The following is an 18,666-nucleotide window of genomic DNA, read 5'->3' as shown; positions in this document are numbered from 1 at the left end:
TGGGGAAGTCAATGGAGTTACACTGATTTACTTCAGCTGGAGAGCCAGTCTTTAGGTTTCCACCACTTCTTGCACCTTATAAAAGCCAAAGATCAATAATTTTGCAAGATTACAACATTTGAAGCAATTAAATAAGTGGGAGAGAAATTTAAAACCAACTACCACAGAAGGCATTTTGCATTCAGATGGAAGAGCCGGTCTGCGCTCAGATGACAAATGAGTCAAGGGAGATTTATTCTGAAATGCAGATGGGATCTTCACTGTTTCAGCCCTTTTCATAATTGTTTTTTTAAATGCTCTGTATACAAAGTGCCACATGGTTATTGTTCTCAGAACCCATCCCAGACATTTTTTGCACTTCACTGGAAGGAAACCAGATCTCTGGGTATCAGCGAATGGATTTTGAATTCAGCAGTTTTGTATGAAAGGTTGGGACTTCAGAGTAAGCCAAGTCCAATACAGGTGCAATGAAGAACAAAGCCCCCCTATTTCATATAGACTGTATGTACAAGAGACAAGGTCTTAGACTTCACTGGAATTTGAGCCCATGAGCAGGCTATGAAAAGGCATAGAACAAGTATACCTGGAATCATAACGGTGTGTAGCGGCATCACCTCTAGTCCTTGAATAGGATAGCTTAATGGCACATTTGGTTTGGCTATTACTACATCTTGAGTCATTGAGGGGTATCTGGAACAAATGCGAGGAGAACAGGGTCAGCATCGGGAGGATAAGTGATTATGAAAATTGTGTTAACAGTAAAACAGAGTTTGAATGACTACTTCTTTCTACCAACATCCCCTATCTGTCTATCTCTTGGATGCTTGTGGCTGAAATTTCAAAAGAAACCATCTCCCCCTGGGGTACCAAATGAAGCAACCAGATTTTCAGGATACATGGAGTGTGCGAGTTGGGTGCTGAGGACTTCTGAAAAATCTTTCTCGTACATCAGTGCCTAAGTGGCAGCAGAACTGTTTGGAAGAACCTGACCCATAGATTACAAGATCTCTGAGCCGGGAGTGTCTTCTTTGTACACAACATGGTCCTGATCCTTCATTGGGGTTCTTAGGTGCTACTAGGCCTACACTTATGGTAGCATGTAGAGGTCAGACACTGTGCCCAAGAAGCATCAGTATAAATAGCCATGTAGACCTCGAGGCATTGTCTCAGCAAGTAGAGAACCACCAGAACCCTAGACTGTACACCCTACACAGCTCTACATGCCCCCACAGTGTCTCTCACAGCTGAACGGCTATTTTTAGGAGCTTAGTGTCCTTACGCCTCCCCCTTCCAGAGCCTTTCACTGCCGTGTGTAGCTACACACCACAGAATGGATGCAGTCTACTTTTCACTGCAGCTACATGTACCCTATGTGCCGCCACCAGCGTAGACAAGGCCCAAGAGGCTTAAATAGACAGAAATCAGAGAAAGATGTACTCACCCTCACAAAGACAGAGAATAGGGTAGGTGGTGGTTTAGATGGTATAACGGTCCTCACTCAGGGTCTGGTTGGGGAGCATGGCCTAGTGGTCATGGCTGCAACACCTAACTGCCAAGGGGATTGTGGGGAGGGGAGCCCAGGCCCTCCCACTCCACCAGGCTCCGACCCAGGGTCCTTTGCACTACCAATGGTCTGGCAACCAAGGCTGCTTAAGGCTGTCCTCCCTGGGCCTCTTACTCGCATCCCCCCACCCCTGTTATTCCAAGGGTTTCCCGTGTCAGGGAAGTCCAAACCAAAATAAGTAAGAGGGGGTTACCATGTCCAGGGTCCACAGGGATACTTCCCTCTCTGGTTTTCTCTGGGATGGGTCCTACCTTCCCTCAGGGAGGGCCCCTTTGCACAGCTGCATCAAATCTTTAGGCTTCCCTCTGCTCCTGGAGCTATGGGCTGCAGGTCTGCTTAGCTCCAGCTCTCTGCCACTCAAAGGAGCTAATTCCCTGTGTCTTTTAATTCCTCCAGCAGATGGAGGATTTGCTGCAGGTGTGGCGGGGCACAGCTGGCTAAACCCAAAATAATCTCTTATCCCCTTGTTGCCCAGTGTGGGATTTGTACATCCCATCACCGATGGTAATAGCTGAAAGGATCATTTCTGCTTTCCTCCATAGCTGTTTCTTCTACCTTAATACAACCCAAACTCAAGGCTTCAGTTCATGAGACTTTCCCACATGAATTTAGTGCCAGGGAAAGATGTAGGCTGGATAGGTTGAGAGACAGGAGGGTCCCTAGGCACAGACTGGGTACAGCACAGGCAATGACAATACAAGCTCCCTCCCTGACTAACTTCTAGCATTCCTCTGTCATGACATGAGCCAGTCACCTTTGAGTCATAGGAACTTCTGTCTCCAGGACCCATAGTGGGCTATGGGCAACCATATTTTGCTATGTGAATGGAACAGGCCACCACTTTATACACAGTGCCTGAGATTTTCTTTCCCCCAGAGCTACTTAAGGGTTTGAAAAATCTCAGACAATAGCCATTGGCTATCAAATGTACTGCCTTGGGCTGGATTTGGATAGCAATCTAGAGGTGACGGGTGAATAAATATTTTCAGTGCATTGCAGATGTTCTGCAGATGACTCAAACCTGTTCTCATTGAGGCTAGTGGCAAAACAACCAGGGGGACCAGGATCCAGCCCAACGGATGATGTTCAGAACTAACCCATCCACCTAATTTCTTAAAGCAAGCTAAATAGCCCAGCTTGATTGAGAATTTGTGCCTTAGCAACCCAAAATGATCTCTCAGGGCGTAAATATACAGGGGAAATGACAGTTTATTAATGTAACCTGCTGGCAAGATGTTTGGTTGCAAAAACAGTGACTTCAGCCTTTTCCAGAAGATTAATGGGTATTTTAGTGGTTGAAGTTTAATACCTGTTTGTGTCACTTGGCTTCACACAGACAATGGGTATATTAGCTACTAATAATCCTCCCTAGAGGTCATGCCCTATTGCTCATCTGTTGTCTTTATTTTCCCTTTGACATTTTTTAATGTTTTGTAAGTTTAGTTTCTTGTCTCTCCTCTGATCTGTACCGCACAAATGCTCCTTTGATACTGCCACCCTTTGCATGAGTTTGCTAACTGGCAACCTCCAAGAGGAACCTTACTGGCAAAACAGATAAGTGCTCTGGTATTGCAGAATCCCTCTCTCTAGAAGGTGAGTTTTGCAGTCCTCGGTAAGGTCAGCCCTTCACATGCACACAGTGCTCCAGAGGGGATGGCTGCCATGCACTCAGTGTAAGGCTACCCAAAAGGCCACTTAGAAGCAGCAACACTCCCGGACGTCTGCAAGCCCATTCCCCCACCATGTTAGTCTGACATAGCCAGAGTCCAGTGAATTTCAGGGTATTTGTGGATGTCAGTAGATCTAGAACTAGACTGGACAAGATACTAGGGGATGCACTGTCAGGAACAATCTTCACTGGCAGGGAGATGGGCTAATAGGTGCATCCTCAGTGTGACAGCAGTAGAGGTCAATGGGTGACCAGGAATGAATGATTCCACAGAGAAGGAGCCAATTTACCTTTTCTGATAGTGTTCCAACTCCCTTTGTCGCCTCTCTTTAATTGAGGCAAGATCTTTCTCATTGATATAGTCTTCCATCTGGTAGACATGCACATGGTCAGTATTGACACACTCGCACTGATTCTTTGGAGCTAGCCTGAAGAGAAGGAAAAAAAAAAGAAAGAAAGAAAAACCAGAAGGCTCAGCTTGTGCAAGGACACTGGGAGAATTTGCTGTTTTGTGACCTTTTGAAAATAATATGTATATAGCCAAGCTTGGTGGATTAGGCCTGTATCTATATGGTCATGTGTATATATATTAGTGATATGGGCCTAACCCACCAACCATGGACAAGAAACCCATGTTTCAAATGCACACTGGCAAAGTTCTGATCTCAGCTGGACACCACCTTTCCAGCACTGAGGGATGTTCAGCTCTGGATGGGAACAGTGTGACTGAGCCAGAGTTAAGAAGCGAACAGGATCCCATCCTGCCTTGGCAGGTGAATGTAGCTTCCTTTGTAAGAAAGCTGGGTTACACTGTAGGACATTTGGGCCAGATTCTCTGCTGGTGTAACTGCATAGAACCACGGACACCAGCTGAGAAACAGGTCCTTTATTACATAGAGCCCAAGAAAGCTGTTGCTCAAGGTAAGGGCCTGTGCTGGTGCAAAAGCACCTAATTAGCCCCTGCCTGGCCAGCTTCAATCAGGGGAAACAGATTGGGGCTGATGGAAAAGGCCTGATGCCAGCCTGAGGATTGGCAACACCTGCTGGCCTGACAAGCCAACGGCTATAAAGGCTGGGAGGGAGCCAGAAGGTGGGGGCAGCCAGGGAGAAGTCAGTCAGGGAGGGAGCTGGCGGCGGCGGCGGCGGCGGCGGCGGCGGCCGCCGCCGCCGCCTCCTCCTCCTCCTCCTCCTCCTCCTCCTCCTCCTAGCTGAAGGCTGACTCTGCCTGTAAGGGAGGAAACCAAACCTATAAAGCTGTATATAGATGGACACTGGTGGTGGGACAACAATAAGTAAATAAAGACCCAGGTGTTGCACAACCCTGAAGCCTCTCCGAGCCTTGCTGGGGAGGGCAAGTGGGCCCCAGGAAGGGGGGAGGGTCATGAACCCTGTTACAGGGCCATAAAACAACAAAACAAAACAAAAAAACCCACCCCATCATATTTAATACCAGAGCCAACTTTTGGGATAGAGAACCAGTGGCCATGCCCCACCTCCTCTTCCCAGTTTGGAAAGGAGAACCCTATGAAATACTGAACTGGGAGTCAGGAGATCCAGGTTCTATTCCTAGATCTGCCACAGGCTCTCTGTGAACTGAGAAAAGTCACCTAATTTCTCTCGCTGGATGTCTCCTTCCCATGGGGAAGGGAGCAATGCTGCAAGATTCCACTCCCTGGTGGAGGAGAGAGTTTCTGATAATGACAGACTGGGGCCATCTTCCCAGCTGCTAGGAGAGGTGACCACTGCCCTCCTATCCGGCATGCAGAAGGGATAGGGACAGAACACAAGGAGGAGAGAAGCTCCAAACCCACTTAAGATCCAGAACAGAGAGGGAAAGAGCCCCCTCTTTCATCCCAGAAACTGGGTCAGGTCAAATGCAACCCTCTAACTGCCACCAGCCCAAACAGCAAAAACAAGCAACCACATGGGCATGTGCCTCAGGGATCACTGGAAAATCTGGACATACTCCGTAATATGCTTGATGGAGATTGTGAGAGACGTCTCCCTGCAAGAATGGGTGTCAAGGAATGATAAATCCCAGCAAACCATTAGCAATAAAGCCCCCGCGAGTTGCCCAGCTGCCTCTTTTCCACTATCAGAGGTAAATAGAGACATACTTGGGTTAGCATGGAGGGGCTTGTGTCTGAGCTTCCTATTTCTGGGAACAGATCAATTATTTGCAGGTCCCTTTGCTGGCAGATTTGATAGCGCCTTAGGCAACTTTCTGAGTCCACTGAGAAGTTACAAGACCAGCTTTGTTGGTTAGAGGTGAGCAAGTTGACCCTCAGCAATAAATACCTTATCTACGCTAACTCCACAGCCTACTTCTTCTTTCCCCCACCCCTCCCAGATATTGTAACCTGCCTCCCATTCCACTCCATTGCTCCCCAGAACCATCCTGCTACACCACATTCCCTCCTACCCCAGCCCCATGCAAGCACTGTGCACTACACGACTCCAGGAGGGGGGACTGAAGTCTCGGGTGGGCTTAGGCTTCAGTCCCCCCTCCTGGAGTTGTGTCGTAATTTTTGTTGTCAGAAGGGGGTCACAGTGCAATGAAGTTTGAGAACCCCTGTACTAGACCACACTGCCCCTGCCTAATAGATTTCTGGGAGGCAGCTGTAGCTCTGTTTTCCAATTGCTTGTGAAATAAAAGGCCAGCACTTCAGGCTCATTTTCAGGAATGAAGTCAGAGTTTAAGGCCAGACAGGATCACGAGATCATCTAGCCCAGGGGTTGGCAACCCTACGGCATGTGTGCCAATGGCGGCATGTGAGCTGATTTTCAGTGGCACTCTGCTGCTGTCCTGGCAATCCATCACCTGGCCCCCTGCCAGCTGGGATCCCGGCCGCCGGCGCTGCTCAGCCTGCTGCTGGCCTGGATGGACAGAACCCCGGGCCGGCAGGGGACTAAGTGGGCTAAGTGGGGCAGGCAGCCAGAACCCCAGACCGGCAGGGGACTGCCTGCTGCCGGTTGCAGTCCCGGCCGCCAGCCCCACTCAGCCCGCTGCCAGTCTTGGGTTTCGTTCGCCGGCCCCTGTAAATGTAAAATGTATTACTGGCACGTGAAACCTTAATTACAGTGAATAAATGAAGACTTGGCAAACCACTTCTGAAAAGCTGCCGACCCCTGATCTAGCCTGACCTATGTATCACAAGGCACTAAACACCACTTGGCCACCTGCACCCCAACATCCAGAATTAGACCAAAGTATCACAGCCCTCAGGAAGCTAAACTAGTGCATGCCACAGGCAGAGAACAGGAAAGACCAAAGTGAATGGGAGGGATCAATTTGTCCTGTTATCTTTTATTATTCATTTGTCTTGGGACCATTAGGTGTTGTGTAAAAACAGAGATGCAGCTGAGCCATGTGGTAGAGAGAAAGCAGCTGCTATTTTGCCAAACAACAACAGGGAAGAGGAAAGAAAGTTAATTTGAATCCCATTTCTACCTAACTATTATTGTGTCAGTCATGAAGGGTCTACTTAAAATCTTGGAGAAATCCCACAGTTTTTGCAGGTTGGTCACGGCATAAATAGCAGATTTCATGGATGTGTTACATCCGCGAAATTTGCTATTTACGCCATGAGCCACCCACAAAAAATGTAGGATTTCTTTGCAGTGTTTTTCAAACTGGGGTTCTCAAACCCGAAAGGGGATTGCAAGCCTACTGGTGTGGGGGATAACAGTATTGCCACCCCTACTTCTAGCGCTGCTGCTGGCAATGGTGCTGCCTTCAGACCTGGGTGCCCAGCCAGTAACTGCCGCGCTCCGCTGTCTTCAGAGCTGGCTGGCTGGAGACCAGATTTCACGGTCTGTGACGCGATTTTCACAGCTGCGGATTTGGTAGAGCCCTAATTATCATGAACAATGACAATAAGGAAAGCAGCACTTAGGCACTGTTTCTTCAGAAACTGAGCCAGCATAACTCTGATGCATCATTATTTTCCTCCCCTAATGTTTTATAGCATACTTCCTTTTTGTTCAAAAGAGACACTCTTCTGCACCACCATAGCATTTAGGCATCAAAGCTACAAAAGCTCCTAAAGGTACATCTACACTGCAAAAGACCTGTGGCTGTGAGTCTCAGAGCCCAGGTTGACAGATTTGGGCTAACCCAACAGGGCTAAAAATAACAATGTAGACAGGCCTGCTCAGGCTGGAGCTTGGGCTTTGAGACCCACCCTCACTGGATTTCAGAGCCCAGTGGAAATGTCTCTACAGGTATTTTTAGCCCCATAGTGCAAGTCTGAATCTGTAGACCTGGGCTGTGAGACTTGCTCCTACTGGGTTTGGGTTTTGTTGGTTTTTTTGCCATGTAAGTGTATCCTTAATGACTTACGTCCCATTGAATGTCAATGCGATTTAAGCACTATTAAAAGTTTCCCCCCATTACAGTTCTAATTGATGTGTTTGACTAGATAGATCCAAAGGAATAATTATTTTTTCCTTGTATCCCTCCTCCCTGGCCCTGTGAACAAAATTTGCAATTTTCTCAAGTTTGTTAGTCAATATTATTTGCAGAATTAATTTTTGCAAATAATTTTGGTCTGTAGCTTGTTCGTAACCAATTTATAAGGAGCATCTAACAAGCCAGATGCTTCCATTAATCTCAAAGATCCTGTGAATTTTTATCCCTGGATCAGATGAAATAGGCAACTAGTGCAAATCATCATAATTCCAAACCTGAAATTAACTTTCTGCAATATGGGCATTAACAGCTGGAGCATATTTAACAATTCAAACAAACATTAGCCAACCTTTTCCTTTGGCAGTATTTGCACAAATCTAGCTACGAAGAACAATTGAAGCAGTTAATATCAGCAAGGGAACTTACCAAATTCCATTGTAGGTAAACAAGGACTTGTATTTTTCTGGTGACAGAAGTTTCATGTCAGACCGAGCCTCTGAAATCTCTCCCTTGATCTGATTTTCAGTTTTCCTCTGCCAGTGCATGAAGGCAAAAAACACAACCATTGTACCCAAGACCAGGATAAGGAAGCATTTCATACTGCATTAAACAGACAAAAGGAAGATTTCAGTAAGCAACGAGGCAACATAGATTCATAGATACTAAGGTCAGAAGGGACCATTCTGATCATCTAGTCTGACCTCCTGCACAATGCAGGCCACTGAATCTCACCTACCCACTCCTATGAAAAACCTCACCTATGTCCGAGCTATTGAAGTCCTCGAATCGTGGTTTAAAGACTTCAAGGAGCAGAGAAGCCTCCCTCAAGTGACCCGAGCCCCATGCTACAGAGGAAGGCGAAAAACCTCCAGGGCCTCTTCCAATCTGCCCTGGAGGAAAATTCCTTCCCGACCCCAAATATGGTGATCAGCTAAACCCTGAGCATATGGGCAAGATTCACCAGCCAGATACTACAGAAAATTCTTTCCTGAGTAACTCAGATCCCATCCATCTAATATCCCATCTCAGGGGATTCGACCTATTTACCCTGAAATTTAAAGATCAATTAATTACCAAAATCACATTATCCCATCATACCATCTCCTCCATAAACTTATCGAGTAAAATCTTAAAGCCAGATAGGTCTTTTGCCCCCACTGCTTCCCTTGGAAGGCTATTCCAAAACTTCACTCGTCTGATGGTTAGAAACCTTCATCTAATTTCAAGTCTAAACTTCCTGGTGGCCAGTTTATACCCATTTGTTCTTGTGTCCACATTGGTGCTGAGCTTAAATAATTCCTCTCCTCTCCTGTATTTATCCCTCTGATATATTTATAGAGAGCAATCATATCTCCCCTCAACCTTCTTCTAGTTAGGCTAAACAAGCCAAGCTCCTTAATAAGACAAGTCTCCTTTCATACGACAAGTTTTCCATTCCTCGGATCATCCCAGTAGCCCTTCTCTGTATCTGCTCCAGTTTGAATTCATCCAGGATCCATTTATAAGCTGTTAGCTCTGTGGCTGCATTTCCAAACTCTAACACATTTCAGCTTTGGTTTTTCTCCCTTCTGCCCACACCCAGCAGATCTGAATCTCTTCTTCATGTTCAGAAGAGTTTTCTACCAAACAAAATAAAAAAGCCTCATTCCTTGATTATACTTAGGAAAGACTGACTACCCATGCTGGGAAGCTGCTTATATCGATTATAGGACAGTTGTTTAGACAGAAACTTATGAGCTTGAGATAAAAACTGTTGTATTTTATTGTGTTTTTTCTCTGAACTTTTTGAGGGTGTTATTAAACCAGCCAGCCCTGTGTCCTTTAGAGCACGACTAGTTAAGAATTTACATGTTGATTAGTTGCAATTATTGGCTAAGAATAGATATTAAGACAGATCTTATTAGTTCTCCTAGTGCATCCCTGCTGCTATTTTCTTTCCCCCACCTACCAAAGCCTCTCCTAGAATCCACACTGAGGGTTCTGCTGACCCATTTGGACTGTGACACAGGGGAAAGATGCGCTGGACTCAGAGCAAGAACACCCTGAATTATAGGCCACTCCCTCCAGACACCACAGTTAATATTTCTGCCATTCACAACCTTTATTATTCCCCAAAGACTACATTAAGATGGAGCAAAGGCTGAGAGTACATGTCAGTAATTCCAGGTTAAATACATTATAGAGATGCTGTAAATATATCAAACCCCCCCACCCCCGCAAAAAAATGACACTCTCCTCCCCCAAGCATTATAAACTCAGGAAATTCAGAGTAAATACCTTTGGATTTCTCTTAAATATGCAGCCTTAACAATGAATTTCCTAGGTTTATAGCACTTGGTATTTTGCATAAATAGCAACATCCCTGTAATGTATTTAATGCAGAATTGCTAATATGTACTCAGTCTTAATGTTGTTTTGTTTGGGAATTATCTTATTGTTTTCAAGTTAAAAATTTAATGCATGAACACAAAACTCAACATTAGCAGGCCATATTTCATATCTTCACTCTATTAAAAATATCAACTTGCCGATTTTAAAACATGATTTAGCTTGTCTGGCTGCTTCCCACCCATATCCACACACACTTTAGAATGCCACAAAGCAACCAGAATGCACACCCCTCCCCACTGCCCTGTTTTGTGGGTAGCTCTGGTGCAACAGGTAGCTTTTGGAATAAAAGTGATAACTACACACACACACACACTTCATGATTTTCAGCATTGTTTACCCCCCTAACTGAAATTTCTGTCAGCAGAAGCTGGTCGGTGCATAAGATCTTCTTCAGAGAAACTCATGAAAAATTGCCTTCTTTCAAAATGGCCGGGCTACATTGCCTCATTGAAGATGGTGGCTGCAACTCCCTAACACCACCAGCCTTTCACCCACTCATGCACTCTCCTCTGGGCTATGCCAGCCCTCTCCTCACCTTGCAGGTTAACAATAGATGTACCCCAATCTTCAAGTCCCTTTGAAGCATTTCCTTGTGATATCCAGCCCCTGACACAAGCAACTCACAGAAATCCTGGATCCTCTCCCTCCACTAAAGCAGTGTACCCCAGTTTACTAGTTAAACCACCATTCCTGCAAACCACACAGCACTTGTGAGCACTTCTAACAAAAACAGTTTTATTTAAGAAAAAAATAAATATTTAAGTAGCAACAAGAAAGGGTGGTGGAAACAAATGGTCACAATACAAAACAAAAGCATAAGAAGTGAACCTGAGTCTACACTTATTAATAGTTACCTTTCCTATTTAATAAAGTAGGCTGCCCCCGCAAAGTTCAGTCAGTTGCAGAACTGGATGGCTTCACAAGAACCAGGATCCAATTTTTCATGAGAACATCCCTGCTTTCCTCAATGAATGGATGCAGTGGGGCTCTCCCTCCTCTCTGTTATACTTGTTCCTATTCATAGATATAACCAAATGGGCGTTCACCCTAATATTCCTTTTTTACCTTCAAGAAGTTTTGATTCTTTGCAGTTGTCTCTGGTGGTTTGCACTCCTTTCCAATTTCTCACACAAGCATTTCCCCAAGACCCATGGTTTTGTCACTGTTCAAATAATAGCTTGTAGAGAAATATGAAGATAACTATGTTTTAACTGCACTGTACATTGGTCCAGCAACATTTTCCCCCACTCCTTTCTCCTGTGCAGTCTTCCCTAAAAGGAGCTGTACTAAGTCACGTTCATATTGAGCAGTGGTATATCTCCCCTCTGTATTTTCCACCAAATGCATCCGATGAAGTGAGCTGTAGCTCACGAAAGCTTATACTCAAATAAATTTGTTAGTCTCTAAGGTGCCACTAGTACTCCTTTTCTTATTGCACAGAAAGAGTGCCTACCAACAGTTGTGCAACAGGATGTGTATTTAATTACTTGCTATCTGCCCATTAAGAAAGTGTTGAGAGGACAAAGTGTGGTTGCTCAGCATTTGAAGCAGGTGTGGGTGAAGAGTCGAAACAAACTTCTCTTAGGGTGCCTAAATTTAGACACTTGTGTTTGAATATTTGAACCCACCATTTAAACAAGCCATGGTATGAACGCTGGTGGACTAAAAAACACATACCTAAATCTTCTACAGCAATCACTTCTAAATAAGCCCATTTAAGACAGAAGCACCCTCTTTTTGAGCTTAGTCTCTAAGGTGCCACAAGGACTCCTCGTTGTTTTTGCTGTAACAGCCTTGTCCGTTTCAATAGAGACAGTGACAACACAGCTGTGCTACTGGAAATCTCCCCAATTCTGAGATTTTCAGCCAAACTACTCAAAAGGTAAAAAACTTCCTCTGTGAGGAATAAGAAAAGGAGTACTTGTGGCACCTTAGACACTAACAAATTTATTAGAGCATAACCTTTCGTGAGCTACAGCTCACTTCATCGGATGCATTTTCTGTGAGGAATGGCTCAGCTGTACCATCACCCTGTGCAAAATTCTCTCCATGAGAACAAATGCCTACTAGAAATATACTGCAAACAAACTACTGCTCAGCTTAGAAAGGACATAAATATTGATCCTTTAAAACAAAAATAGCTGCAAACTAAGCAAAATACATTTTGGAAATGTAGAAAGAGAACTCGTACTGAACTGTCGAGATACAGGCCTCGTAAGAAATGCAAGCCAGAACACCAGTGCCAGAAAGAAACCACTGAATAAATACAATTCACTAGTAAAACAACGTGTTCAATTATTTTGAACAGTATAATCCAGCTCATCCTGCTATGCAGCAGCAAAGTCTGTGGGCCAGTTTTAGCTAATAATTGCTCTGGTTTGGATCAAATCATAGTTGTCAGCACAGAGTAGGAACCCTGCCTACAGAGGTTTGATTTTATTCTTTCAGCTAACAGTTAGCTGCCACTGCCATATGAATCAGGGCAGTGTATGCCCCCTCCAACCAAGCTCACCTGCACCACACAGAGGCTTTCATCACATGAAAGGCAGCATGGTCTAGCAGGTAGGCTCCTGGAGTAGGAGTCAGGAGAGGTGGGTTCTGGCCCAGCTCAGTCAGTGGCCTGCTGTGTGACCTTAAGCAAGTCCCTTCACCCCTCTGTGCCTCTATTTATTTACCCACCCATCCTTTGGTATGGTTGATCTTCCTAGACCAGCAGTTCTCAGACTGTGGGTCGGGACCCCATTTTAATGGGGTTGCCAGGACTGGCTTAGATTTGCTGGGGTCCAGGGCCAAAACCAAAGTCCGAGTCTCACCACTGTGGGCCAATGCCAAAGCCCAAGGGCAGGGCTCAGGGCCGTCTTTAGGATTTATGGGGCCCTATGCCAATGGTTCTCAAACTTTTACACTGGTGACCCCTTTCACATAGCAAGCCTCTGAGTGCGACCCCTCTTATAAATTAAAAAGAGTTTAAAATATATTTAACACCATTATAAACGCTGGAGGCAAAGCGGGGTTTGGGGTGGAGGCTGATAGCTCATGACCCCCCATGTAATAAACTTGTGACCCCCCTGACGGGTCCTAACCCCCAGTTTGAGAACCCCTGCCTACACATATTATTAAACTGTTGCCCCTATGCAACTTACTCTTAGCAACACAAACATAAGCTTACAGTATTGGAAAACGTGTCACGTGTACTTCATTAAAAACAGTTTAATTGTGCTGCCTTCACTCCTAACCCCCGCACTTTCCTCTCACCTGCACCCCCAAACCCAGCCCTGCACTGCCAGCATGCCCCATCACACCACCACCCTGCCCAGTATTCCATTCCCCCTTATGGCCAGCAAACCCCATGCCCAGTGGCTCCTCACCCAGAGATCTCCACCAGAGATCCCTGTGCCCAGCGATCTCCCACCCAAAGACACCGCCCCCCACTGCTCCTCTCACAGCCCGCCCCCAACTGCCCAGCATCCCATACTCCTGATGGAATTGTTGGGGACACCGGGCATGGCCACTAGGTAACTCAAGGGGATGGAAGACCACGAGTGTCGATGAAGCCCCCTCACTCTAGGCCCAGATGGCCCCCCTCCTTCCCTTTTCTGCCTGGAGATACTCACAACCTTCAGGCTGAGAAATTTGCAACAGTGTATTGCAGGCACAGACTGGCTGGAGCAAGTTTAGGTCAAGCAGGACAGGAATGTTAGATAGTGCTGAACAAACTCCATATATGGGGGAATAGATGATACGAGGAAAAAGGGGAACTGGCCGGTATACCGGATTGGCTATATGGATACTTAGGACAGCTTGCTATTGGATAAGCATGCTAAAGAATGAATGTATAAAATATGTGTAACTGCTTGGATTTAAGACTGTTGTCTCCCTGTACCGCTTGAAGCTTCAAATAAACTTTTCTACTTCTCCACCCCGTTGTGATTATTGGGCGATGCACACCGGGCAACGAATCCAGCTGTTGCCTGCCTCGGGCATTTTGTGCCAGCAACAGAATTCAGCACCAAAAAATTAAATTTTGTCAATAAATAAATGTGGAGGCTCCAGCATAACAGTGGCAAGCATAGGCCACTGGCTGCATGGAGGTGGGAGATCACCCTGCAGCCTTCTCCCTCCCCGTTCCACCCCACCCCACCCAGGATAGGGACTTGGCAGTGAGATACCTCTGTGTGCACGTCAAAAGGCCACAGGGAAGCATTTTACATGATGGATGGGATGTCCGCCATGACATGAGGAAAGATAACGGTCCAAAGGGGATCCTTGGTATCTGGGCTTAAATTTCAGAGCAGAGGGAGGTGGAGTGAAAAGGAGACCAGGAGACAGGCTGTAGGGTGTTGCCGGAGCAGGGTGTGTGGGCAGAAGAGGGGATGGGGCAGGTACAGTGGGGGGCTGCTTGGAACAGCTGCTCTCCCCTGGAGCCACCAGCCTGCTCCCCAGGAGGCCCTAGCAAGTTGGCTGCTCACTCACTGAGCCAGACAAAGACCCCCCCGCTTTTTTCCCTTCCCAGCCCGGCTCCCCCGAGCAATCCCCAGCCCGGGTCCTCCTTTGTCCCCGGGCTCCCCGAAGTCCCGTGCCCGGCTCTCCCCCCGAGCTCCGCTCCCTGCTCTCTTCCCAGCCTCCAGATATCTCCCACACTCTGTTTCCAGCCTCACCTGCCCCTGCCCCCGCCCCCCCCCAGCTGCCCCTGCTTACTTACATGCAAACTTCCGTGCCGCCCTGCTGAGGCGGAGCGGAGGGGAGCGGAGGGGCCGGGGTATCCGGTTGGGGAGAAGCTGGCCCGGCCCTGGGGAGGGCCTGGAGAGGAGAGGAGTCTGCGCAGCAGCCAGCGAGGGTGGTGCCCCAAATTTCTGGGTGTCCTACGCAGATGCGCATGCCTAAGGACGTCCCTGCCGGGGCCGAAGCTGGTTTTTGAACTTTTTTTTTGGCGACCCAATTGAAGAAAATTTTTGATGCCTGCGACCCAATGGAGTTGGGGATGAGGGGTTGGGGGGGCTGGCAATGAGGAGTTCAGGGTGTGAAAGGGGGCTCTGGATTAGGGCAAGGGGTTGGGGTGTAGGAGGAGGTTTGGGCTTGGGGTGCAGGCTCTGGGGTGGGGCCAGGGATGAGGGTTTTGGGGTGCAGGAGGGGTCTCTGGGTTTGGGGGAGCTCAGGGCTGGAGCATGGGGTTGGGGTGTGGGAAGGGTTCAGGGCTCTGTGTGGGGGTGGAGGCTCTTGGGGGGCTGGGGATGAGGGGTTTGGGGTGCAGGAAGGGGCCCTGGGTTTGGGGGGGCTCAGAGCTGGGTCAGGGGGTTGGGGAGTAGGCTTACTTCAGGCGGCTCCCGGTCATCGGTGCAGTGGGGATGGTAAGGCAGGCTTCCTGCCTGTCCTGGCCCTGTGGACCATGCTGCGCACTGGAAGCAGCCAGCAGCAGGCCTGGCTCCTAGGCAGAGGTGCCCGGAACTGGTGCTCTGAGCGGGGAGCAGTGTGCAAAGCTCCGTGGCCCCCCCCGCCTGGGAGCCAGACCTGCTGCTGGCCACTTCCGGGCAGCAGCACGGTGTAAGAACAGGTAGCAACTAGCCTGCCTTAGCCAGGCAGCACCACCAACGGGACTTTTAATGCCTTGACCCCGTGGCTTACATTTCATGACCCAGTACTGGGTCGTGACTTGCTGTTTGAAAACCACTGCTTAGGGAAGCAGAGTATCTTAGCTGTGCTGCAGCATGGGACCCCAAGAGAAGAGTTTATAACGCTGAGTGTGAGAATGCACCTTTCTCTCCCTTTATATACTGCAAACAATCTTCCACAGTCATGGTCCTCTCAACCACTCTTGCTTGCAGTAGTGTTATTGCAGCATATTATTTCCCCAACAAGTGTTTGCACCTAAAGCAAAATCCTCTTTTTGGATCTACATGCTGCAGCTCAACTCTGCGAGCCTGCTTTCCAGCTATGATAGGTGCATGTCTTGAGAGAAGAGCAGAGCCGGGATGTCAGCAGAGAATTTCATCCTTGGAGAACACGGCTGTTTTCCTGTCCATAAAACCAAACCAACAAGCACTTCAGTGCTCTAGAGCCATGGTTGCAACACTGTAGCTTGCACCTGTGTGTTGGTGCAGCAGCAAGGACCAGTGCTTTTTAAATAAGTGTTTCCACAGATCAAAATCCTCCTCTCGGTAAAGGTTCAACTGTATCCAAAACGGGAGTGGAGGGAGGACTAGGAGAGAATACACAAGTCCTCACAAACGCTGGGGAGGTCCCATCTGCCTTTTTTCATGTCTGCAGTTTTGCCTTCCGAGGGGGGTACAATTGCAGCTTAATTCCCCAGCACCCACATTCTGCTGTCCAAGCGTGAGAGAGCCCAACATGGTTCAAGCGCAGGAGCTACAAGTGCAGCAGTATCCGCTCCCCCTGCCCGCCACAGAGCAGGAAGAAAGGGTGTCTTTCCGCAAGCAGCTTAGTAGCAGCTGAGGAAGGTTTCCACTCACTGTAACAGTTTCTGCCCAGATATATTTGTTAGTCTCTAAAGTGCCACAAGGACTCCTCATTGTTTTTGCTGTAACAGCCTTGTCCGTTTCAACAGAAACAGTGACAACACAGCTGTGCTACTGGAAATCTCCCCAATTCTGAGATTTTCAGCCAAACTACTCAAAAGGTAAAAAACTTCCTCTGTGAGGAATGGTTCAGCTGTACCATCACCCTGTGCAAAATTCTCTCCATGAGAACAAATGCCTACTAGAAATATACTGCAAACAAACTACTGCTCAGCTTAGAAAGGACATAAATATTGATCCTTTAAAACAAAAATAGCTGCAAACTAAGCAAAATACATTTTGGAAATGTAGAAAGAGAACTCGTACTGAACTGTCGAGATACAGGCCTCATAAGAAATGCAAGCCAGAACACCAGTGCCAGAAAGAAACCACTGAATAAATACAATTCACTAGTAAAACAACGTGTTCAATTATTTTGAACAGTATAATCCAGCTCATCCTGCTATGCAGCAGCAAAGTCTGTGGGCCAGTTTTAGCTAATAATTGCTCTGGTTTGGATCAAATCATAGTTGTCAGCACAGAGTAGGAACCCTGCCTACAGAGGTTTGATTTTATTCTTTCAGCTAACAGTTAGCTGCCACTGCCATATGAATCAGGGCAGTGTATGCCCCCTCCAACCAAGCTCACCTGCACCACACAGAGGCTTTCATCACATGAAAGGCAGCATGGTCTAGCAGGTAGGATACTGGAGTGGGAGTCAGGAGAGGTGGGTTCTGGTCCCAGCTCCGACAGTGGCCTGCTGCGTGACCTTAAGCAAGTCCCTTCACCCCTCTGTATCTCTGTTTATTTACCCATCCATCCTTTGGTCTGGTTGGTCTTCTTAGACCAGCAGTTCTCAGGCTTTGGGTTGGGACCCTGAAGTGGGTCGGGACCCCATTTTAATTGGGTTGCCAGGACTGGCTTAGACTTGCTGGGGCCCAAGACCAAAGCCAAAGTCTGAGTCCCACCACCGTGGGCCAATGCCAAAGCCCAAAGGTGGGGCTCAGGTTACAGGCCCCGTGCCTGAACCTGAAGCCCTTGGGCTTTGGCTTTGGCCCTCCTGCCCAGGATGGTGGGGCTCGGGCTTTGGCGGGGCTCGGGTGGGCTGAGACTTTGGTCCTCGCCCCTGGGGTATAAAAAGTAGGATTTAAGTGGTTTCAAGTAATAACAGAACAAAGTAAGTTACCAAGCAAAATAAAACAAAATACACAAGTCTAAGCCTAATACATTTAAGAAACTGAATACAGGTAAATCTCACCCTCAGAGATGTTCCAGTAAGCTAATTTCACAGACTAGACTCCTTAGTCTGGGCCCAATCCTTTCCCCTGGTATAAGTGGTAACTAGGGGATTTCTGATGACTGGCAACCCCCTTTGTTCTGTTCCACCCCCTTTTATAGCTTTGGCAGAAGGAGAGAATCTTTTGTTTCTCTGGATTCCCACCCCTCTTTCTAAATGAAAAAGCACCAGGTTTAAGATGACAGGTTTCAAAGTAGCAGCCGTGTTAGTCTGTATTCGCAAAAAGAAAAGGAGTACTTCTGGCACCTTAAAGACTAACAAATTTATTTGAGCATAAACTTTCATGAGCTACAACTCATTTCATCGGATGCATTCAGTGGAAAATACAGTGGGGAGATTTATATACACACACAGAGAACATGAAACAATGGGTTTTATCATACACATTGTAAGGAGAGTGATCACTTAAGATGAGTTATTACCGGCAGGTTCAAGATGGATTCCAGTACCAGGTGCAATGATCACATGTCCTGTGAGACCCCCCAAGCCTCCATTCTCCCAGCCTGACTCAGAGGAACACAGGAAGGCTTACAAGTAAACATAGAATCATAGAATATCAGGGTTGGAAGGGACCTCAGGAGGTCATCTAGTCCAACCCCCTGCTCAAAGCAAGACCAATCCCCAGTTTTTGCCCCAGATCCCTGAATGGTTCCCTCAAGGATTGAACTCACAACCCTGGTTTAGCAGGCCAATGCTCAAACCACTGAGCTATCCCTCCCCCATTTACAACCAATTGTCCTGGTCAATGGGAGCCATCAAGATTCTAAACCACCATAAATGGCCCACACTTTGCATAATTACAATAGGACCTCATAATTACAA

At 47.2% G+C, this 18,666-nt stretch overlaps 2 protein-coding genes across 9 annotated transcripts in view; both read right to left on the bottom strand.

Moving 5' to 3' along the window:
• LOC119849007 (beta-1,4 N-acetylgalactosaminyltransferase 2-like) overlaps positions 1–17,233 on the bottom strand; it is a 79,628-nt gene extending 62,395 nt beyond the window's left edge. The window contains exon 1 of the mRNA XM_043503298.1: positions 17,196–17,233. Coding sequence (XP_043359233.1) covers positions 17,196–17,218 — 23 coding nt within the window. The 5' untranslated portion in view covers positions 17,219–17,233. The remainder of the gene's footprint in view (positions 1–17,195) is intronic.
• The window catches only part of LOC119849119 (beta-1,4 N-acetylgalactosaminyltransferase 2-like), a 45,341-nt gene that overhangs the window by 17,836 nt on the left and 8,839 nt on the right, over positions 1–18,666 (bottom strand). For 3 of the 8 annotated variants that reach the window (XR_006277219.1, XM_043503294.1, XM_043503297.1), the window contains exons 1-4: positions 14,738–14,934; positions 8,071–8,244; positions 3,524–3,661; positions 584–690 (exon numbers count right to left, since the gene is read on the bottom strand). Coding sequence is in view for 7 of the 8 variants with exons in the window: in XM_043503294.1 (XP_043359229.1) it covers positions 584–690; positions 3,524–3,661; positions 8,071–8,244; positions 14,738–14,913 (595 nt within the window). In the remaining variant the exon portion in view is untranslated. Of the gene's footprint in view, positions 1–583; positions 691–3,523; positions 3,662–8,070; positions 8,245–10,889; positions 10,910–12,547; positions 12,586–14,737; positions 14,935–17,195; positions 17,319–18,666 lie in introns of those variants that run through there. The other 5 variants (XM_038385830.2, XM_038385832.2, XM_043503295.1 and 2 more) reach the window with 4 other exon arrangements.

Source organism: Dermochelys coriacea, chromosome 27, assembly GCF_009764565.3.
Source record: "Dermochelys coriacea isolate rDerCor1 chromosome 27, rDerCor1.pri.v4, whole genome shotgun sequence".
NCBI lineage: Eukaryota > Metazoa > Chordata > Testudines > Dermochelyidae > Dermochelys > Dermochelys coriacea.
This window is presented reverse-complemented; position numbering and strand designations above follow the sequence as displayed.